This window comes from Aptenodytes forsteri, unplaced genomic scaffold (genome assembly GCF_000699145.1).
Source record: "Aptenodytes forsteri isolate BGI_AS27 unplaced genomic scaffold, ASM69914v1 Scaffold582, whole genome shotgun sequence".
Classification (NCBI taxonomy): domain Eukaryota; kingdom Metazoa; phylum Chordata; class Aves; order Sphenisciformes; family Spheniscidae; genus Aptenodytes; species Aptenodytes forsteri.
The window spans coordinates 733,268-757,150 of NW_008795675.1; the positions used below are offsets into that span (position 1 = coordinate 733,268).

General features: G+C 40.3%; 1 protein-coding gene across 1 annotated transcript in view; it reads right to left on the bottom strand.

The window, feature by feature from the left end:
* WDPCP (WD repeat containing planar cell polarity effector) overlaps positions 1–23,883 on the bottom strand; it is a 110,093-nt gene that overhangs the window by 20,887 nt on the left and 65,323 nt on the right. The window contains exon 13 of the mRNA XM_009282602.2: positions 22,376–22,478. Coding sequence (XP_009280877.1) covers positions 22,376–22,478 — 103 coding nt within the window. The remainder of the gene's footprint in view (positions 1–22,375; positions 22,479–23,883) is intronic.

Genomic DNA, 23,883 nt, shown 5'->3' on the forward strand with positions numbered 1-23,883 from the left:
ATCAAGGGTCTGAAGAAATGCAAATGGTTAAGCAAAGCGAGTGCTGTAAAACAGTATAGTTTAGTAATAACACAAACAATCACACTTTTTTTTTAGGCATTTAATCAAATTCTTTTTTTTAGCTGAATTGCTATTTCCATGTGAATAACTTCATATCTCCTTTTATTATGCATTAACTTCTTTTTTATTTTAAATTTTTATTTTAATTTTTTATTTTGACCTGTTGAAATCAAGCTCTCATGCCTTTGTGAGGTTTGTTTTTTTTTTAAAGGCAAATAACTGCTGCAGGAGGCGTGAGATTGAGCATGATCTCATGCATTATCAAGTTGCTCCACCTTAACTCTATCCCAGGTTTTCTCAAACTACATGAAGGTATTTCTAAAGCCACTGGGTAAAATTCTTGTGGTATCATAATTAGTGGGAACTTCTATTGCTGACTTGAGTGTGGTCAGCTCATTTTTCTGGCTACAATTGTTTTCCTAAAAACATCTTTCTAAATAAACAGATTCTAATAAAATTGTTAGTTTCAACCAATTCCTGCAGGGAAACCACACAGCTTTGTTTGTTATATAAAAATATAACTCTAAACTTCTCTGCTTCTTTTGGTCTAGTTTTCCATGGCTTCTTATTTTTAGATTATTTTTCTGTTATTTTGTTAATTCCCAGTGCTGACATGTTTTCATCTGACAAATATAAATTGTTGAAATACTGGTTTTATAGTACTTTTAAAACTCATTGAGAACAGCTGTTACTGCTGAGAGAGCTGGAAAAGGTAGGTACATTAAATCAGAATATCTCCCATTTGTGTTGTAATTTAACAATTTGATACCTGAGAAGATAAGGCACTTCAATCACTACTAAGTAGAAGCAACCCTTAATAGTAGCATAACATGTCATTATTTCACTAGTTGGGTATTAGGCGAATTAGCAGCAGCAAAACTGTTTCAGTGGGTGTGCCAGGAAATTTAAGAATTAAAATAAAAGTTATGTGATAAAACTAAAGAAGTAGTTAACATTTACAAACAACAACTCTTTTTTTTTGTAGCATAGACAGTTATATTTCACTTAGCAGCCTTCTGCAGCTTGCAGTGAAACCTGGCTTTAAAACTTTCTGCAAATGGAAATGCCAAGTCTTCACCAGCTCCGGCTGAGATTTCAATCTCTACTACTCATTTGCTCTGCTAGAATCATACACAAAATTAAGCTAACCACTATATAGGCTGAATAGTTCATTTTATATCTCCCTGGAGCCTAAGTAATCAGGTTCCTTAGGAACTACACTAGCAGTGCCAATATTATTTAATTTAAAAAAAAAAAGGTGTGTCTTACAGGGTGATCCAGATGTAGTAGTACCAAGCTGTGATGGGTCGCCAGCTGAAAGAGACTGAATAACCAAGGATTTGCCTCAATTCCAGGCCCTTTCATGTCAAAGGCTTGACTAGTGTCCCAGCAATAGAGATCTTGCACCTCTAGATTTTATCGGGTTTCCTGAACCATGTGAAGTTTGCCTTGTAATCCTGGCAGCGGGCAAGCGGCTCTCCTCTCAGCTGCCGATGCATGTTAACAAGCTGGAGTGCCAAGACACAAGATGAGCAACCTAATGCTGCTATTGCTCAGTAATTACAGCAGGCACAGGAGGGAGGACATTCCTGGTGACTAGGCATTTTCTTTGTTTGGTAAGTGGTACTTTAGACCAGGTGTTTATTTTTTCTTTTTTTTTTTTCATTTTAAGTGACTAGAAATACCTGTTCTAAAGGAAAGCTGGGCAGAAGCTGCTGGTGAGCAGAGACATTCCCATTGTTTGGGGTGAAGGCTGCAGCAGTGGAAATGCGGGTGCGTGCTCCAGAGCATCTCAGCGAAAGCATTCAGGGAAGACCTGATTATTCTTAAGTGATGCTCTAGAGACTCCACAGAAGCAAGCCCCAACCCACAACAGGCAAAGCAGGTGCTGCCGAACTTGTGTGTTCCTTCAGCTGCTCTTTGTGATGCCCATGTACAGGGCACACCCTTTGCCCTGTACACACTTAACAAACTTAACACACTTCCAGCCCAAGGACTGAGCATGTCCGCTCTTGGCTTCCACCCTCCAGGCATCCAGAGCAGGGAGGTATGTCGGCCAGACCGGAGGCAAATAGGCTCAGGGGAGAAGAAAACCATTTCAAGGGGTTAATTGAAAGAGAAATACATCTGCAAACACAAGATGCAGAATGGAAGCCTGCAAATAAATGCTGCCAGCTGGAAGCTGGCCAAACTGATAAAGCAGAAAAGAAATTGAGGGTTAAATGTTTTGGATGCTGAAGGTTTGAAGTTCAAAGAGGAGCTCAAGGAAACTCCCAGCCACCAAGTCCATACAAAGAGGCTCTAGGCAAACACAAGATTTCTGCAGGACAGCTTTATCCCAAACAGAGTTTCCAAAAGAGAATGGTTCGGACGAATGGTTAAGGGATATCTTTTAGCACCTGGGAGCTCTTGTGCAAGGGAAGACAATGCCCACAGGTGAACTATGGCTAAGGGGCTTTCCACAGGGAAATGGATAAGAAGGGCATCTGCCCACATTGGGTTGGAAGAACAATGTGTAGCTGTGGATGTATTTTCACTGCTTGGTAGAAAGAGGCAGAAGGGAGCTGCTCCTCCAGGCTAGGAGGTGAGGGAAACAAGGGCAAGGCTGGAGATCACTCTGCCTTTCCTGGAGCACCAGCTCCTGTCCATGTCAGGAGGGGGGTACGGTACCTGATGGCAACCCAGTTTTCACCAGGTATATAAGGGCTGAGAGATTGCAACAGAGACTCCTGCCTAAATCCCAAGGAGAAAACACCATTAGAAGGATGTTTCCTTTTCCAAAGAAAATCTCTGTTTCGGGTCTGCATGGGCTACTGTTTTCTACACAGTGGAATGGGGGTAGGAAAGCCAGCTTTTTCCACTGGACCAGGCAGCTGTACTCAAAACAGAGGATGGGGCAACTGGTGATGTGTCTCTCCGATATAACACTCTCCATGCTAGGCCCTTCTGGTGGTTTTGTGACGAGGACCCTGCGCTTCCAGCACTGACCCTCCCCTAGAGGCTATACAACAAGACCATCTTGGTCTTCAGACAGCCTTTTTTTTAATCAGCTGAGGTCAGAGTCCTTTACAAATGAGGTCTGCATCGTTATCCCACACTACAGTGGGGTACAAGAGTGGCACAAGGACAGCAAGGCACGGCTGCGTAACACTAAGGCTCTTAGTGCAGGAATTGCATTTACAGATGTGAAAGGCTTAGTAGTAGTATCAACACTTTTTGAGCAGGTGCATAACTATGCCATAGAGCTGAAGCAAGGCTAGAGTTCAAGAGTTAACTAATTGTATCTCTCTCAAAAAGGAATTGCCTCAGACCAGTTAATTTGTCAAGATAACGAATTGCAGCAATTCTCCTCGTTTGGAGCTGGGCCACTAACACTGATCTGAACTGTATTTAAACTCTTGATGACAGAGACTGAAAAAGATATTGCAATACTGGAGGTACAGGTTCCTAAAGCAAAACTGCATGTACAGCTGGAGTTGAGAGGCAGCAAGGGCATGCGAGTACACATCCTGCATATCCCTTAGATATGAAGAAATTCCCTGGGGCACTGACTCTGGTGCCTGGGCAGGCAGAGTTCATCTTGAATCTCTGGGAGTGACTGAGGTCCAAAAAGGATAATATAGTACCCATCAAGTCTCAATTTCTGCAATATGAGATAACACGAGCAGAATTTTTACCTCCCCTCTTCCAAAAAAGGAAACAGACCCCAAAAGTACTGATTTGAAGTTCTTGAAGGTTTTCTGGTAGCTGCAAGAAAAAAACCCTCCGTGGGCCTGATGCTGTGATTCCCATGGCACTGTATTCTCCCAAGCCCCAGGTTGCTACCATATTTTTCTTTTCTGTGCAGCAGTAGACATGAACAAGGTTGGAGGAGAGGAAAAGCAGAAGAAAGCTTCAGTAAAAATGCAGGCTTAGCCCAATGACTGTCCTCTATTTCTGCTGAAAGTGAAGTAGACAGCATCAGGTAAATTGAAATGACATATGTTCTTGTGCCAGACCTTATCCTCTGGCTGCCAGGCGTTCTTTCTCCCACAAGAGAAACATGGACCCGAATAAATCCTGTACATTGACTCAAGGGAAATGAAAAGAATTGGGAATGAGGAATACCGTCCCTGAAGGACGCTCCAGACATGCTTAAGTTGGGGAGCAGGACCAAGCTTCCCTGGGCTTCACTGGGGTGCTCCTCCAAAGAAGCCAGGACAAAGCCCCTGCTGCTACTGGCATCTCCTACAAGTGGAGTAGGACACATTCAAGTCTATTCCATTTGTGCTCCAGCAGTGCTTTTTGGTATTAGAAAAAGCAGGAATGTTTTCAGAAATTATTTCATGCTGTTAGGTTAAGCAGAAATAATGTCAGGTAAAGACAGAGAAGTATGAAAGACCTTTGACAAAGACAACCTGACTCTCATCTTGCATTGGCACACCCTCTCCGGGAAAAGGATGCACTGAAAACAAAATTGGTTGTTGATGCCTGTGCGAGTATGTCAGTGCCCTAAAAAGCATCAACATGAGAAATTAGCCAGACAGCTCGTTTCAGAATATTCCTGCTGAGTGGTCTATTTAGGAATGAAATTACTTTCTTTCTCATGTTATTCAGAATAATCATTCTCTACCTGTAAGTCCACTTAATTCAGAAAAGCAAAATGGCATTTATTTTGGAATAAGTGCATCCACAGGCAGAGTTCTTTCAAAATAGCTAATCTGGTCACTGCCACATGGAAACAAGCCATTATAAATTGATGGAGATGGTAAAGAACTCATGAAGGTATGGCCCAGGACTTCTTACTCAATTTGCAAGCACTTACTTAGACCTATCTTCCTCAGGGCTAATATGGTGATCAACAGAGCCTACAGAGAGCCAGGTTCAATTTAAACAACATAGTCATATGTTTGAAAAAGAAATGAGCTTTTGAAAACTGTCTCTTCCTCTTGTCCCCTCAAGTTCCAAGTCTATCTTGCTTGAGTTTATCCTCACTTTTAAATACCACAGTCAAGTGGTAATCTAGGATTTAGTAGATCTCAGAAGTGTTGATTGCCCCTAAGGCTGGGTCTAAGGCTGGTAGGGGCTGGAGATGAAGTGCGTGCAGCCTCTTCTAGAACAAGTGATAAAGGGGAACTTTTTGTTGCTTGCAGCTAGTTTCTTGGCTTTGGCTGCAGTAGAAATGTCTTGCTGTGCGCAGATTGCAAAGAGAGGCTTAAATGTTACAGTAGAAAATTATAGAAAGAACAGATCTTTGCAGGATGGGTTATGTCATCTTGTGCAATATATAGGGTGCTTATCTGTTTTTCTTCCCAAGACTTTTCTGCTGCTGGCATGCTCCTGGGAAAGAAAGGGCCACCTCAGACTGGAAGTCTGGGCAGAGGTTGCTCTGACTGTTTGTGGTGGCTTAGTGCATGTGTCCACACAGCGTGGCAGCAGCAAGAGCTATGTGGGAGATGCAAAGTGACCTAGATCAGCACCCCTAATTCCTGCAGCTGTGCTAGTTGCTCCGTCCTGTGCAAGTGTGATGTGAACCAAATACCAGTCATGTTAGAGACTGACCTTGTTTTCTTGGAGAAACCTGTGTAAAAATGGATATAACAACACTCTTGACACTTACCTCACAGGATGTTGTGAAGCTTAATTAAATGTGCGCAAAAGCATTTTGAGATCCTTAGATGAAAGATGTTTTTATAAATGCAAATTATAATAATTACGGCTAGTAACCACCATCAACTACTGAAACAATTAATTCAGGTTGCCACAGGCCATCACAACAACGTGTGCAAAGAGGCATCAGCCATTTAATGACATATATGTTGCGTGAGAACTCAAAGCCTTAAAAATGCTGTAAACAAAGAGGAAAAAAACTAGACACTCGGGGCTTGTCCCTGCTGGGTACAGTTGGTGGAAGTTTCCTCTACTGCTTCCACCACCCCCGTGTTTGCATTGCGACTCGTCCCCAAGGAGAAGAGCCCACCTTAAGGATTGCATCAGTGGGATCATTTTAAGTCCCTATGATTTTTATATTTAACATTGCAAGGAAACTGAAAATGACTGCAAATAGCTTGGCTCACAAAAATAGGGAAATACATAAATATAACTCTGGTTTTTGTTAATTCTCTCTGTCACCCCCCAGCCCAGCCCACTTATAGAATCACAGAATAGTCTTTGGCTACAGGGTATTATCCAGCTGACTTTCCCAGGGCGAAAACAAAAGCTAAGCAATCAAGATGTGTCTGACCAAATACTTAAAGGCCCAGTGCACACATTTAGTTGACAACTGACTGAAATCTGAACCATTTTGCTCAGCCTTTCTTGTTGCTTCAAAACCGATTTGGGCTTAAATAGCTAAAACCTACAGGTGTTTAAATGCTCTCCCTTGTCAGCAGAACAGCCTCATCAGACATGGTCTGAGGATGCGGTCAGACTGGAAGAGATATCCAAAGACCCCACAGGTGAATCCCAAAGAGCAGGCTAGCCCACCTGTGCCCCTCAGGCTTATTTCATTGCTTGCCTTTAAAGAGGAAAATTCAGAAGAGTAGTAGTTACTAAGCATCCAACTTACCAAAGCAATTAGGCTAAATGCACCGCAGCTAGAAATTTAAGCAATGCACTGAATTTAATTTGAGAATTCATGGTCATAAGACTGAAATCTTTAACATTTAACCTAGCAGCAAATTAAATCAATTTTCTGATCAAGTGAAAAATTCTATGCTATTGAAGTTTGAAAGTGTGAAGCACACACTTATTAAAAGGAGGTTTTTTTTCTTTTAATGAAGAAAAACTTGGGACCAGTTAGTTGCCTAATCCAAATAATGGGAAAATGGGAATACTATCGGTAAATAAAGCCCAAATTACAAAACAGTATTGCTTTCTCGCCTCTGCCAGACTAATGTGCTCATAGTCAGTGGGTTTCATGGAAAAAAAATGTTACTCATGCTGGAAGGTTGCATAGACTAAAGTTACTCCGATATCAACGAGCTTAATACGCACAGAGTTTAACAGGAGCTAGCTTTCCATGTACCAAAATTGAAAATGCTTATATGCTTTTTTAAGTCCCTTTAAAAATACTGACTTTCTATAATACCTCTTGTGCTTTAAGAATTAGGATACTAAGTTGGAAATTTCTTGGATAAGTTTTCATAAAATGAGGGCCAAGTTTTTATGGGGTCTGTGTGTGTGCGTGTATCTGCATAGAAAATTAGCAACACTGGTGCAATGTATAAAAAACATGCTACACAGTAGGTACCAACATGTTATTTTAAACCAACAAATTATACAACTTTATTGTGATGTATATATATGCAAGTTGTGTGTTTGCACACACATGCACATAAATATACACACACAAATATGCATACTGACATCCTGTTGCTAAGCTCTCTTAATGACACTTATACGGTGCTCTGCTCAATGTCTCTTGGTTAAATCCTACAATATGAGATAAAACTTGGATGCATTTTCTAAATGCACCTCAAGGCACTAGGACATAAAAGAAGTTGGGGTATTAGAGCACGTCTTGTTTTAACCATCTCCGGAGCACCCTGACTGACATTTTACAATTTACAAGAAAGGTGTGGCTAATAAAGCCACTGAAGCAGATATAAGGGCAGGTCCTCCCTGATAGGCATTTATGGCCTGTCACTCACCGGCTCCAGTGCTTTGCTGCACAGACTTGCTGATAACCACCAGCACGTTCTGTGGTTCAGGTGCCCAAAGGCCTTAAAAGCCAATGTGACCGTATCGGCATCTGAAAACCCCGACTGATGGGCTGACGCTTTCCTTTCCACCCTTTACCATTAGAAGAGACTAATTTAGAGGGAAAACATAAAGCTTTGGAAAGGGGACACGCTACACTTCGTACGCCCTTTCGAAGGGGAAATTCAATCCGTAGAAACAGCGGGCTTTTCATTTCCAGGCTGTTCCTTCCACTCCCTGGGAAGATCTTCACCTGACTGCTATCCCTCAATTACAGAGTGGCATGAATAGCAGAGTTGTTTTTTTTTAAAACCTCATGGAGGTAGGTTACACTATATGCTGCCTTCTGCAAACACAAATACTTTCTCCCTGCCTATTTAAATAAACTCCATCAGCAGGAGCAGTGGCTGCAGATGCCACTTGGGAAGCTCAGAGTCCCAGAGGGAGCTGTGGGCAGCTCCTGGTGTTGCTTGTGCTTCTAAAGGTAACGAGGAGAAAAGCCCATGGGAAGCAATGCAAAGCCCTGATGCCTGATGCCGGGGAAAAAAATCACCATGGCTTCTGCTGGAGTCCCCTCACCACCCCATTTCATTCCCTTTCTTGCTCCTCTTCTCATTGAAGTAGACAACAGGAGTTTGGAGATAAGATTCTGTTTCAGACAGATGCTCACCTTTTCAGAAAAAAACATTTTTTTTTTTTAAGAGAAGGTAATTAACCTAAACTGCATTCTCTGATATCTGTTGAATACAGCATTGCTTGTCAGCCACTCCTTTCATCACTTACAGTACATTTTGCATCCATGGAAAGCAATTAATGTTCAATAGGGAAAGTTTGCCCTTACAAAGCATCTTTCCACATTCCTGCATTGCTGCAGCGATCTTTTTCTTTCCTTACATGCCACCACCAGTCCTTCTCACACAGATGTGCATCACCTGGAGAAGAGAAGGCTCCGGGGAGACCTTATAGCAGCCTTCCAGTACCCGGAGGGGGCCTACAAGAAAGCTGGAGAGGGACTTTTTACAAGGGCATGTAGTAATAGGACAAGGGATAATGGCTTTAAACTGAAAGAGGGTAGATTTAGATTAGATATAAGGAAGAAATTCTTCACTATGAGGGTGGTGAGGCACTGGAACAGGTTGCCCAGAGAAGTTGTGGATGCTCCATCCCTGGTAGTGTTCAAGGCCAGGCTGGACGGGGCTTTGAGCAACCTGATCTAGTGGAAGGTGTCCCTGACCATGGCAGGGCGATTGGAACTAGATGATCTTTAAGGTCCCTTCCAACCCAAACCATTCTATGATTCTATGATTTTATGTTTACTATCTACCTGGTTATTACTGTGTCCTTGTAGTCCTTCCTTACAGCCTGACTCTGCTCCCTCTGCCTCTTCTCTGACTTCGGGTGGAAACTCTTCCTTGCACTTCACGTTTTGGACTGGTTTAGGCTGCAGGTGGGAACTCAGCCCATTGCAGGGAGAAGGGATCAGTCAGAGGGAAACTGTCACCACAATCCTTTCTGATCTGTAAAGAGCGGCTTGAAGCAATACTCTCTCTACAAGAACAATGCTCAGTTTAAAGTAGGCTTACAGCTCTCTGCTGCTTTCAGGTCTATTTTACTAATGATTTTGCTCAAAATCAGCAAAATTACCTTTGGACTCACCTAAACTAACTCTGGGTGAGAGTGCCATGCGAGCAGGTTGTACCTGGCCCTGGAGCCTCTACTTATACCTACCCTGGGGCCCCGATAGAGCAGGGGGTACAGCCAGCTATAATGGCCAGTGCTGGGGGTTTCTCGAACTGCTAGCCCAGCTGGCGTTTTCATCTGCTCCCTTTGTACCACAAACAAGAAGAAGATCCTGGTCAGAAACCACATGTAAAAATAAAGAGCTCTTCAATTTATGTTTCTAAAGTCAAAATAGATGTGTAGGATAGCATGAGCTTTCAAGCCCCCACCAGTACCAATATAAAGAAAGGTTTAATCACTGCTATTTAAAATAGTACAAAGCGAAAGAGAGTTAGGATGCAAGTAAACTAAAGTATAGGAGACAGCTTTCTAGGCAAGCTGAGTAGCATAAGGAGTGGAAGAACATCATCGTAGCAACTCTCAATATGAAAATGGTCAAGGATTACTTCACAATCGTGTATTAGCAGGTGGCTGGAGCCATTTAATCAGGCATCTTTTCTATTCCTAATGCCTATAATTATCTATTATAAAGACAAGGTCAAATTAGTACATGAGATTTTTCTTTCCCCACCCCCAACTTGAAGGGGGGCAGGGCTACCAAATTTTGGAAGTCTTTGCTCTCATAAAGAGAACTGCAGCTATCCAACTTGGGGAATTGTAGCAGAGATGGTACCTGAGGATCCTTGCCTTGGCTAGGATTACTCTGGGCTGTGCAGTGCATGCTCAGGACTAACCACTCCTGTGTCATGCAGTTACTAGGAAACTGGAAGTAGCTAAAAGAAAAGCCAGCATGCTCAGATGCTTATCACAGCAGCATGGTGCTACTCAAGATTTAATCTATCAATATAAAAAAACCCCCACCAAATTTAAGCGATGGTCACAATCTCTTCCATCTCAAAGGATAAAAGAGGAAGGCAAAGCTGAATCCAAATGATCTTCTTGCACAACGGATTCCCTGATCCTGGTGAAGGCCAAGCTGATTTAGCCATTATGTTGACCTGATCTAAATCTGATTAAAGTTAATGGTGGAAACATTTCCAGTTCCAAACATATGGCAAAAAAATGCTATCCTACAAGTACTTGAAGTATTCTCAATACTAGAGGCAACTGGAGAATATTTTTAAAATTAATTTTCTTCTGAAAATACTTTTTTTCCCCAACCTGATTTTTATTTTAAAACTGTACTAACTTTCAAAACTCCCATGTAACCAAAAACTGTTTAGCTACCTTTGCCATCTCATTTTGAGAAGTGCCTGAAACTTTGTTTAAAAACAATTGCAAACTCCTTAATATATGTCATGTTTTTACTATTTCTTCATCATGCATACCACTGATACACCAAAATAAGGTAGTATTTCAGGCACAAAAAGATGCTAAAAACTAGTTTTTAAGTTTTTATATCCTATTCTTCTGAATGAGTATTTTAAAACTACTAACTTTCAAAACTCCCATGTAACCAAAAACTGTTTAGCTACCTTTGCCATCTCATTTTGAGAAGTGCCTGAAACTTTGTTTAAAAACAATTGCAAACTCCTTAATATATGTCATGTTTTTACTATTTCTTCATCATGCATACCACTGATACACCAAAATAAGGTAGTATTTCAGGCACAAAAAGATGCTAAAAACTAGTTTTTAAGTTTTTATATCCTATTCTTCTGAATGAGTGGAACTTTTAGTTGTTTTTCTAATACAGTATTTTAACCAACTTGTGCAGGACCCATCTATAAGCATCAACATCGGCAGGTATCAACTTACATGAGTAATTTAACATTTGCATATGGGCAAAGCAGTTTACCTCCTGCAGACTGCAAATCACTAATAGTATTGACTGTTTCTTTTGCCCCAAAATAGGGTGTCAGATCAGTGTGTGCAGAAGCTCTCATCCTGGTTTTGTAAATATTACACTTCTTTGACAACTGCAGCACCGGGAACCTGAGACACACTGAATGAAATGCAAACAAACAGACTTATCTGTTAGTAAATAACTTCAATTAGGTGATGGAAAAACCTGAAATAAAATGTTTCTTGCTTTCTTCAACCTTCTCCTCCCTCTCAGTTGCATATTGTATTTTCCCTGAGTCAAGAATGAGAAGTTTAGGATGGGGTGGCATTCCTGCACACCCTGGAATAGCCTTTGTGTATCATGGTTGTTGTCACACTGACACCTAATGGCAGATATGGACTAGAGTATTACGGCTGATTTCCCAGGGGTGTGTTTTTACCCTATGTTGTAAAAATTCCTTCAAATTATAGAAAATAAGTGAGCTTAGAAAATGGACTTCACCTGACTCTGTGGTTAACCTCTGGGAGGGCAGCGCTGGAATCATGATACCAGCGGGGAGAAGCTGAGGGCGCAGTGCCGAATTAGCACGACAAGAGTGAGGGGCTGTGGCATGGGACTCGGATACTGCCGAAAGGATGGGCAGCCTGTCATAGAGAGCTCACACAGTCCCCAAAGGAAAACAAAAGCACTGAAGGCTAAAGTGAGCTGGCCAAAGTCATCCAGTAGGTTGGTGATGGCTGGAAAGGTCTAATTTCATCCAGTCCCTGACCTGCTGTGTTGTTTCTGATCCTGACGAGTGGGCAGCAAAGCTCTCAAACACACAAGGGAGTAAGCTGGGAAAGTGTAGTTGTTAATAATATATGAAAACAAGGCATTGACTAAAGCTCATGCTTCCTTCAGGAATTTTTGAGGAAATCAGGAATTTTTCCAGAATGTTTTACTGTTAAAATTCTGTTTATTACAGTGATCAGACTGGAGTGCTGTGGTCCTAATTCTTCCCTTACATACCTAAGAGGCAACAGCAGCGCAGTCAGTGGGACCATCTGGGCTTATGTTGCAGCAGACTATGCCCACATGGGCTCCGTATCTGCAGCTGTGAGCTAAGCATCTCGCCATTTGGTGGCTAAAAGCAAGGGCCTAAGGTAAGCACTTTGTGGCTGTTTTTCTTTGGCCACAATGCATCCTATGTAGTAAAATAAATAATTAATTGTAGCCATATTCTTTCATCTGGTTAATAAAAGTTTGTATTATTTAGGCAGAGGTGTGGTGAAATTTAGCAATGAACTTCAAGTGATGATTCAGGAGAAGTTCAGACCAGGTGCCAAATCCTTCCTTCCATGGGTTACGTGGTGCAGTCAGAGGGTGAGCTCATGTAAGGCTCATGATGGTTCATGAGCAGCAACGCTTCCAGGTGACATAAGATCAAATCCTGGGGTTATTCTGCAAGGTCTCTGGGATGGTCTCAGAATCTGCTCTTCACCTGGTGCACTTCAGGTGTATTTGGATATCTCCAGGGGGGATTTTCAGCAGTAAGAACATTAGCAAAGGAAATGACTAAATTTAGCAGAGGTATATGAATAACAATAGTATGATGTAGCAGAAGGTAGGTTACATCAATGAAAAAATAAAAGCTAGCAGTTGTTATGAAACAGTGTTACATTTCTGAAAAAACTAGAAGTCACGCACAGGTTTTTAACGTAATTCTACAGGAAAGAATACTGTCTTCCATATTCCTTTATAATGAAAATTTTTAAACTATCAGTTAAGTGGTTAATCCATGGGATCTAATTTATGTGAGAACAATACCCTGACTTTTTACTGATCTTGTGGTATGCAAGGACTCAAAGCTGTGCTCAGAGCCATTACTGGTGAAGGACAGCAAGAAAGTCCTCGTAACTCCTGCCAGTGGTTCCTTACGAGGAGCCCGGGCTGAGCTCTGAGCACCATCCAGACAGGGCTGGTGGAGTCAGGCATGGCAAGCCTCCCTGCTGACATCAAACACAGCCTTGCAAACACATTTGAAAGAGATCACTTTAAATATGGGCAAGAGCCGGGGGGAAGCTGTGCCCTCTGAGGACAGAGGAGAAGCAGGGACATTGGTGCTGGGGAGCCCGAGCTCCCAGGGGAGGCCTGTGTTACAGCCAGCCCCTGGGCTGCAAGGGCAGGAGGCAGAAATCAAGCGGCTGTTGCATCTTTGGTTATCGTAAAGATGAAAAGGTGGGACCTGCAGTGTACCTGCAGTAAGTAACTAATTATAATGATCACCATACATGCTTATAAGCTATTATTAATGGTATCTTTTAATCATATTATAATATTTTGCCATTTCATAGTATCAATGTTGCAGAGATAACCAATGCTGCCTCACAATCTATTTTTAAGACTGAATTTTACAGTTTGAAATCTAGCACGATTCAGGAATTTTGGTATCTTGAATGCTGTGAAAAATATTATTGAAGGGCAGATATTATTCATACATGAGTTCAGAAGTTGCAGCAGTCTCATGGCACTGAGATTTAAAGTAAAAAGAAGTCTCGGTGCAGACTAACCAACAGGAAGGATATTTAGAGAAAAGATATTTCAAATAGCTGAAATGAAATACAGAATTTATGTTGAGGGAAGAAAAAAGTCATTAATTCTGGATGTACTTACTGCCTTGTATTAGGCACTGTTGATCAGTTTTTCACCAATGCTTTTTCTTAAATGGCCATTTCTTTTCTTCTGGCCAAGTTTGGCACTTTAGAAAGTGCAAGACTGACAACAGCGATGGGTGCAAAGCTTACTCTCAGGCCCCGCTGAGCTTTTCCCTACGACTTTCACCAGCGGTATCCTGATTAGAATGTCACGAGCCTTGAGACAGGATTTTAACAGGGAACTTGGTTTTGTTAGGCTGAAAGCATTCAACAAGAACTAACATAAGGTCATCAAACACCTTCGCTTTTGTTGCGGGAGTTTTTCAGGGGCGAACTGTCAAGCAGGCTCTTGTGCAGGAGTCTTTGGAGGAAAACAGCCTCAACTTCTGATTTTGCTGTGGGCAATTCCATGGTATTCCCACTTAAGAGCCTGTGGTGTGGCTGGGGAGTGTAGTGAAAGAGGAGGCAATAAATAAATAGTTTTTGTTTGTTTGATCAGAAACCAGATGTGCAAAGATTCTCGTATTTACAAGAGTTGGTCCTTCTGAGCACAGGCATCTACAGCCTTCTCCTGATGTTGACTATGCTGTATCCGATCACTACTTCTAAAACTCACCCACATGGGGAATATTTGGCGATAATTCTTCAGCAGGCCATTATAAAAAGACTTAATGTTGAAATATTACAATCGGACGTTAAATTGACACCTCGCGTCAGCCCACCATTATATCTCTTTTCAATTCCTCTGCTGTCATGCCACTGATGTGATGAATTGCAGCCTGTCACATCACGTTACATTACGCAGAACAAACAGGACAAAACACATACCAACTGCCATGCAAATATGTGTTTGCCAACTCTTTTCAGTGCGTAGAAATGCAACCGGCGAATTCCCTATCAGAAAACTAGAGGCTCAAGGATGGCTCCAGGGCGTGTGAGACAAACATGCCTCTGACACACTGTGAACATACAGATACGCAGCTCTTAGCCAGCTACAGCCATTATGAAAGCACCTCCTGCTGTGATTATTTCTTGTTGCTTCAGAAAAAAAAGCAGCAGCAGATTCTGTGGCTGCTGATGTCATGAAGCAAAATATAAATACGTAATAATTAATCCAGCGCTTGTGTTCAGATTTGGAGCTGTTTTCATGACTGGCCAGATTTTGGCTGTGTATGTGTAAATATAACACCCACTTAGGTACACACACACGTGCAGACTATGAGATGTGTGAATATACATTATGTGGCTTTTAACTGCAGTCTTTTAGCCTACATGTGGGCCTTTTGAAGCTAATGGGAGATTTACCAGGGGCTTTTTCACAGAGCTGTAGGCAAGACTGGAATCCAGCACATATGAATATTATACTATAATGATACACTGTAAATCATCTAGTTTGACCTACAGTGAATTAGAGGCCATTAAATTTCATCCAGGTATCCTACACTGAGCCAGAAAAACTTGTGTTTGACTAATACATAAATTGTATTTGGCTAAAACCTATTTCCCAGAAAGGTATTCATTTAGTCTCCATGCAAAGACACTTTCCCTGCATCAATTTCTTTGATAGTTTGTTTCAACAGTTATTTTAAGTATGTGTGCTTTTTATTTAAATTGACTTCAGTCTATGGAGTCAGTGCTGAGAAGTCAAATTCCTACTTAAATTCCTAGCTATAATGTCAATGGATACTTGACTACTGACTTGCGTCTCTTTACTTCAATGCCATGCCATGGGCATCCCTTTGAGATCTTTTATGCTGAACTGTTCTTCATCATGTAACATCCTCACCCAAGGAATCTCTCTGTGAATTATTTTCACTTTTGTAACTTACTTCTTGATATGTTGCCATGGAAAATAAGTTGTTTACTTGGTAATTAGTGTCATCCATTCTCTATTGTCTACATGCATCAACTTTGCTGGAGGTTATAAGGATAAGATGGAGATATACTGAAAAGATCTGAGATGAGAGACCTCACGTGTCTTGCAGTAACCTAATTGTTAGTAGAATAAATACAGATCAGATGCAGAAAAGTCCTTTCAATTTCCAGAATTTGGAAATACTGTAATTTTTTTTATTTATAAACCAGTCATGGTCTGTGGCTATAGATACAAAAAATTTAACTCCTTAAAGCTGGCTCTTCCAGTTACTGATTTTTCTTTTTTTCTACTCAACACATCATTTAAAATGAAGGCAAACAATAGTTAATCTATGACTTCTTGGTAAGACTTTTTCATACTAAAGAGGGCATAATTTTACTGCTGACAAATATTACTAAATATGGGGATCATTAAAATTAAAGTATTAAGGAGAATAGTGCCTTCGTTTCAGGCATATAGTGGTGCTTTTTAAATCAGTTTCTGTAGTGGGCAAGAATATGTCATGATAAAGAAGGGAAAAAAATGGAATGCCATGATTATTCTAAAGCTTGACACAAAACTATAAATCTCTTTCAAGTGAAGATACACAGATCTTTGTGTAGACCTCTGCAGCTAAGCAAACCAGCTAGCCTTTGATGTACTTATAATTATTAGGGGCTGAGGATTATGTCTTTAGGCAAAGCTGTCTAGCAGTGGGAAGGTATAGATCAAAACTGACATCATGACACAAGCAAGCGGAGAGGTGAGATGAGGTGGAGCCAAAAATAGTTTGGCATTACTATAGACCTTAAGTAAAACAAATGACTCCACTTCTCAAAAAGAATACAAAGAAAGGAGCAATTAGTGCCTGTAACCTCTCAATAGAATAAAATCCTCACTACTAGTTGGAAAATTAAAAATGCAATTAACAAAAAGCTAAACATCAGAATAAAGAGGAAGATTCAGCAGATTCACTTAGTTATATGGGAACATATTGTTACCCTCCCAATGAGGCAGGTATGCCAGGCCATGAATTCAGAACTACCACTGCAGTAGGCTTCCATGCCATGAGCGCTGGGTGCCACCTGCTCCTCTTGAAACCAGGGGACTCAAGCAGTCTACATCAAGTAGAGCATCCTTCCAAACCAGGCTTTTTGTCATTTTTTTGTAGAGGGCAGGAGTTCTGGTAATGCCAGGCCTACACATCAGCTTGTTACTTGCTAAAATACCCCATCCAAAGCCCACTGAAGATGGTGGAAATCTTTTCATTGTGTTTAGTGGGCTCTGCATCAAATGCTGTATGTGGTTTGATACATGCAGGAGAGTGTACACACAAGCACAGTTAAATAATTTAAAATTACTATGGATCTTCAAAGACACTCATCTTGTGTGGCACAAAATTAAAAAAGTGCTTGTGGAAACTAATTTCTTGCCATAGGTTAACTGCCAATCATACTTAAAAAACATTTTTCATTAAAAATGTTTTTCTGGCTCTCTGGGGAAAAAGTCACATTATTAGAAAAATAAAAGCAAAGGATTTGATTCCAGAGGTTTTGATTGACTTAAACTGAAAATCTAAATAAATAAATAGGAGATCTAACACTTACACCGAAGGGAGCAGAGCTCCAAAACACTGTAGCATAAACAGGTGTCCCCCGAGTCTTTCCAGACCACAGTTCATCTGTGTCTTGGATAATACCTTTTAAGCATGCCATAAACATGTTACACAGTGAAATAAAATCATGCAATGAAATAAAAGGCTAAGATAAGATTCTCAGTTAACTTGAAACTTGATAGCAAAAGAAAGATGCGTGTGCCAAGGAAGAGTAGGAAACGAAGAAGGCTTTGTCATCAGCATCAGAGAGGGTACATGAGGGTAAGGAAGAAGTCTACTGCATGATAGATGAAAGGAGTCATTATGGATCAGAAGAGGAACAAATGTTATCGACTAGGCTAATGCAGGGCCAGAGGAGGTTACAAAAACAGGGGGACGATTCTAAACATGGTCTTGAAATGTGAGCAGGCTCGCCAGGACTGTCAGGAATAGGGGAAGATCTGAGTAAATTACAAGTGATTTGGAGGTAGCAGACTGTATGCAAGACCAGACGGGTATCTCAGACACACTGTATGGAATACAAAACAGTATAGCATGTGTCATTATTAATTATCACAAAGAACATGTAAGCCATTCAATACAAAATACTATCACAGAACTAAGAAGAAATGAATAAATTCTCCACTTAAGGTTCAAACTGGTGAGGTTCCTTGCCAGTAAGGTGAAACATTTAGGGCCCCTACATTTTGAATGTCATTTTATGAACAGTGTGGGAAATCAGACCTCAGTCTCTGTGAGAACTGATAAGATTTCCTATCTCACTTGCAAACATTATGGAATATTTCCAGAAATGTTTTAAAATTCTATTTTAAGTGGAAAACCTCAAGCGCTTTCATGAGACATTACTGAACCACCAAAATGTTAGTCAGTCCCATCTAGCATTTCAGAACAATGCAATTATCTCAACATCAGTGTTTTTATTAAGATACCTCTGTTAGAAATGTTGCCTAAACATTAGTGTAACTAATATTCTGAATTTAATTCTAAGTAGAAATACAAGGTTTCCCAATTTGCCTTTCAACTATGCAGCAGTTATCTGTCTTGTCACAACATGAATCCCTTTTGGGTGAAAGCTATTGATTTGAAGGTTAAAATTATCTTGCTAGGCCCTAATGTAATTTGTTGGAAGTTGGCCTTGGGAAACTTTCTGAGACTGACTACATATGCTCTTCATTGGATATTCATTGAGCAATGATGTCTGAAAGGCTGAGTTCTTCACCTCCGTGATCATTATTAGTTATGGCATTTCTTAACAGGCTGTGCCATGTCAGTTCTTTGCAACTCAAGTTTTACATTAGCAACCTGCAGTTTATAGCACTGAACAGATGCACTCTTCCACCACGGACAGTATTGTACCCGGTTACTTGTGTTCCAGGAGCGTATATGTGAGGCTACACCCATAAACAGAATTTATTAGTAAGCCTACAAATATTGTCAGTATTGAAGAAAGTCCTCTCTGTTTTAATCAAGTGAAATGAGGCGCACAGAATATATTTTAGGCAAGGCTAAATGAGAACTCCCTGACCTCGTTAAGGAACCCGTAGATCTACTACAGAAATAATTCAATAGGAAATCTTTGGCAGAGGAAACCACAATATCTATGGCCACTGGTCTGCTGATCAAATGGGAGTGGGGAAAGAGGAGACAGCTAATGCGGTCTCTGAGATGTATGGTACCATTACTTCAATCTTCTCATGCCTCAAGATGCATTTTCACAGGCTGTCAAACATAAAATCTTATGAGAATAATTTTCTTTAGAAGATTTTAATCAGTTGAACAAAATATCTGCTTCTGCCAAAACCATAGGAGGGAATAGCAGCAAGCTCACTTGACACTACATCTTGCTTAGCAATATTGTCACGAAACTACTATGCTCTGAAGGTCTACAGGTGTTTTTACCACACGCATCCAGACATTCTTAGCTTTGATGGTGGCTTCTTCAAAACAGTGTATAGCAAACTATGATCATGTGAGGAATTGAGAAGAGCTAAAATTCAGAAAATTTTGAAATAATCAATCTATTTCTAGTTTTATCTTGACACAAATCTTGATCTAATATATGTGAAGAATCTACCACTGATTATAGAACTCTGGATGACATCTATAAATTTAAGCTGAAATTATATTGTCGTTCTACATTATTTGTAGGAACTTGAAACTTTTCCAAAAGCCTGAGTTTGAAATATATTATGTTTGAAATGAGCCCTGTACACAGAAATATCTTGACAAATTAAATATATCTGGGGCAAGATGGAGCACTCTCAAGGGCTTGGGAATCAGCCAGGAGCACTGACTCATGTTATTTTCAAGTAGTGTTGAGCTGAGTTTTGGGGATGGGCTAGCTCAGGAAACACCATCAGATGTTGATATACGAGAACAGTTCACATTTGTACTATTTAGGACCAAATATTATACTGTAATATATATATGAAATATGCTGTAGAGAGGCCAGATATTATCTAGGGAGGTGTTCAATATAACTTGGGATCAATAGCACTGATTGCACCTTGTTGCCTCTGTTTGCTTAGGTTGCTGCCTTCTTGCAGAAGCCTGAAGTGGGTGCTCAAGAAGTTTGGGGGTTGTTCTGGGAAGTGTGACCACTGGTGAACTGAGTGGCTGAAAGCCCCAAAGAGCAGGGACTAGATGAAGAGGACTGCGCTTAGGAGATGGTTAGAGGACACAGACTTGTCTGAAACTGCATTTTAAAGCTTCTGGCTCTGGCATGAGTTTTTCTCCCCCTCTCAAAATATTAGATAAATATAGTAATTTACATATAAAGCATTTGTAATCTTTTGTTTTCACTGGGTCCACAAAGTTCATGCCTCATGACACCTTTTTTGCTAACAACAGTTTATGAAATAAAAACATCATCAAGAAAGGACGTTGGAATAAAGTACAATAAAACAAAAAATGTGGCTGAGATTTCATGTGTTTAAGATGAGATCCAATCTGTGAAATGAACTCATGGGAGATTCCTGTTTATTTTCATATAAAATGAACTGGATGCAAATTCATTACTGTTTATAGGCTGAATCTCAGTGACAGTTTGTCCCAGGGGCATTGAAAAGCATTTTAAATCATTCTGATAGTTAATTATTCAGCAAATGAAAACACTTTAAAGACTTTATCATATAAAATGACTTTAATAATTTATGTTTATGGGGCATTACAGAGGTAACTGTAGGACTGCTCTGGAGGAGGGGAAGACTGTGTGCCTGCACATTTATAACTGAACTGTAGTAACATGTGTATTACATCTGATATGCAAGTAAGACATTTGTGATCACCTCAGGTTTCTTCCCTATCCCTCTCTTTGTGTATGCGTCTATAATACTATATAAGGCTCTCGGTAAACTTAAAAATAGCCTAACTTCAGAAATCTAGTAATAGCGTTAGTTTGCAAGGAATTAAAGTAGGACTGCCTGGAGGAGGGGAAGACTGTGTGCCTGCACATTTATAACTGAACTGTAGTAACATGTGTATTACATCTGATATGCAAGTAAGACATTTGTGATCACCTCAGGTTTCTTCCCTATCCCTCTCTTTGTGTATGTGTCTATAATACTATATAAGGCTCTCGGTAAACTTAAAAATAGCCTAACTTCAGAAATCTAGTAATAGCGTTAGTTTGCAAGGAATTAAATGAAGACACAGATTAAGGCTTAAATTTTCTGGATTAAGTGTAAGAGAACAGATAGTGATCAGAGGTAAGTCTTAGGTATCTTAGTTATATTAGGTGTAGAGGACAACTACCTAAGAAGTAAGAGAAGAGAAAGCAAGGGATATGTAACTGTACACTTTAAAGAGTGCCCAGTAACAGATGCCCGAAACAAATGTCATTTTTGGCAATTCTAGTGGTGAAAGGGCTTGCCCAAAGGCCCAGCTGTGGTGCAAAAAATGCTTGAAGTGACTTAAGCTTGAAAATGAAAGACCCCGAAGAAAAGAGTTCAGGACAGGTACTGCTTGATTTCTACTCCACTGCAGAGGGAAGGAGGTGATACTGTATTGCATAGCCTTGAAAGTCATGGATTTATGCAATATATAGAATAGCCACATAAACGCACATACCGCTCTCTGCGTTTCTATATATTTGAATGGCATTTGCTTGTTTGCTACGGGTAAACACTGAGATGTACAGTTCTAAAAGAATCCTATGTTACCCAAGATCTCAAAGGTTTTGTGAGTCCTTCTGAGTCTTAATCATATTCTACTTCTTGGCATGGGACAAGGACAAAAGCTCAGTGATTTCCTCTAATATTCAAAGACGCAGTAGAATAAGCAAAACAGCACTACGCATATTTTATACAAACATTTTGTGTTCTTTTTTCCCCCTTTTTCTACTTTCTCTCTGCTGGAGGTCAGCTACCTAGACTTAGACCTCTTCTGCTTGGTTCGTGCTATAGGCCTGAAATCAGAACGGTCTACATATTTGCATACATCTCTTCATGACAATTCAGAGGAAACAAAAGGAGAAAGTGAATGACTTATGAGTTCCCCTGCCTGCAAAGTTGTCTGTGTTTGAGCTATTAGTCTAACCCTGCAATTTTTGCATCGATATTCCTTATGGAACTGCAAGAATCCCACTGCATGCAAAGCTGTTACTTTAATGCCAGGATATGAGCCTGTGTTCACATCAGTAAATGTTTCATCTGAATGCTGCCAAAGCATTCATGATGTGACTCCAGTTATTGGCACAGTGTGCACAAGCAAATATTTAGAGGTGAATGAGATTGCCATACCTGGCCTTTAACGCTGGTTTGAACAAAGATTTTCAGATTCAGTCCCTTACCTCTTGCACTCAGTTCAGTTTGTACAGCCTGAGCTTTTCTATATAGCCATAGTATAAATCTTTTTTGCTTCTGACACAATCCTCATGTGGATATTGAAAGGAAAAGCTATGTTATTTTTATAAGCCTCCCTTTTTAGTTATGAATAAAAATACTGTCTCACTTTCAAAGAAAACAATGCAATCGAAACAATAACTCCCCTACAAATATAACACGGTGTTGTACAGGACAAGTATTGATTAAAACAAAAAGGGCTTTTTAAACACCATTAATTCTTACCAATTCTAGTAGTTATTGATTCTGCATCAATGTCATTAGCCTTTTTCTTTGCCACTTCAGCTAGTGCCAATTCACCCTTATCTAGTGCAAGGTAATGGATGTCCTTTGGAAATAAAAGAGAGAAAAAAAAGATTAATCTAAAATGAATCTCATAGGAGTAACAAAAGGGATTTTGAAAGAAAGAGGTTCTTTTATTATTTAGATCACAAACACAGATGGAACTGATGAACCTACCATTACATTTTAATTCTCTCCCAGTGCAAATTTATTATCTTACTTGTGCTGTTGAATACAGCAATGAATAAAACACTGACCAATCATGCACTGATAAAAGTGAAGCTATTGACTCAGCATATGAAAGAAACCAATCTGTCTGCTTTTAAGGTAACTTCTGTTGGTGCAACATGAATTAAGAGAGGGTTGACAGGAGGTGACTCTGTGTAAACCAGATCTGAAGTACTGGAACTCATCTGGCTGACAGCCCCTATTTGAAGTGTGTTAAGGTTTCCACCTAGTACATGAGTTTTGGGGTAAAGCTCTTTTGGGACTAATTTTTGTTTGGAGGTTGTCATGTTACATTTACTGTTCTTTGAGTAAGGTGATGGTGGTCCTCTTTGTGCTGATATTGGAGGTAATAAGAGCAACAACGGTTGCTCAATGGTTTTAACACCCACACAGGTGACATGATTCCCGAGTCACTCTTGGACCTCAAGGGGCTTTCCAAAAATGTTGTTGTCTGGCATGAATAGTTGCCAATACTCCGGATCTAGTCGTTAATCTAGGGTTAAAAATCAGAGGGCTACAGCAGGGGCATATCATTACATGCTGAATTGCAAGGGGTTTTACTGTGTGTTAACCTTTGAGGTGAAAACCACCTGTACTACATACAGCACAATTTGTGGGAGAATATATTCTCGCTGACAAATTACAGTCTCACTGCCCTTGGGTTTGGCCCTTGAAGTAAAGTTCCATCCTTGACCATTAATAAAGAGACAATTAACCCCCTTCTCCTTTGGCATCATGGCCACAGGCTGCTCCGTGCATGAATTGAGACATATGAAGTGAAGGAAACCCAAGAACAGTTGGCAAAGTTCTTTTTCCCACTTCTTTGCTGAAGATGCCATTTGGTATCCAAAGATTTAAGTCATTCTTGGCCATTGTTCTGCAATCTATCTGCATGCGGGAATTTAAAGGGAAAAGGAGTATTTGCTGGAAATATTGACCTCTGCACACCATAAAAGCAACTATATTCTCACGAATGCAGAAGATTTCAGGTGAAACTGTCCTTCTCAGTGTGAGTTCACTGCCACCTTCATCAATATGACAGAAACTCTTACAGGAAAAAGTGACCTTACTCTAGAAAGAGAAGCTAGATGAAAAAAGTGAGAGTAATAGTGCTGGGAGAAAAAGATGCTGCTTTTATTATCCCCTCATTGAATAATAATAATTAAAAAAAAATAAGCAAACTGAGAATGTTAGGGAAACTTAGACTGATTACGCAGGAAAAC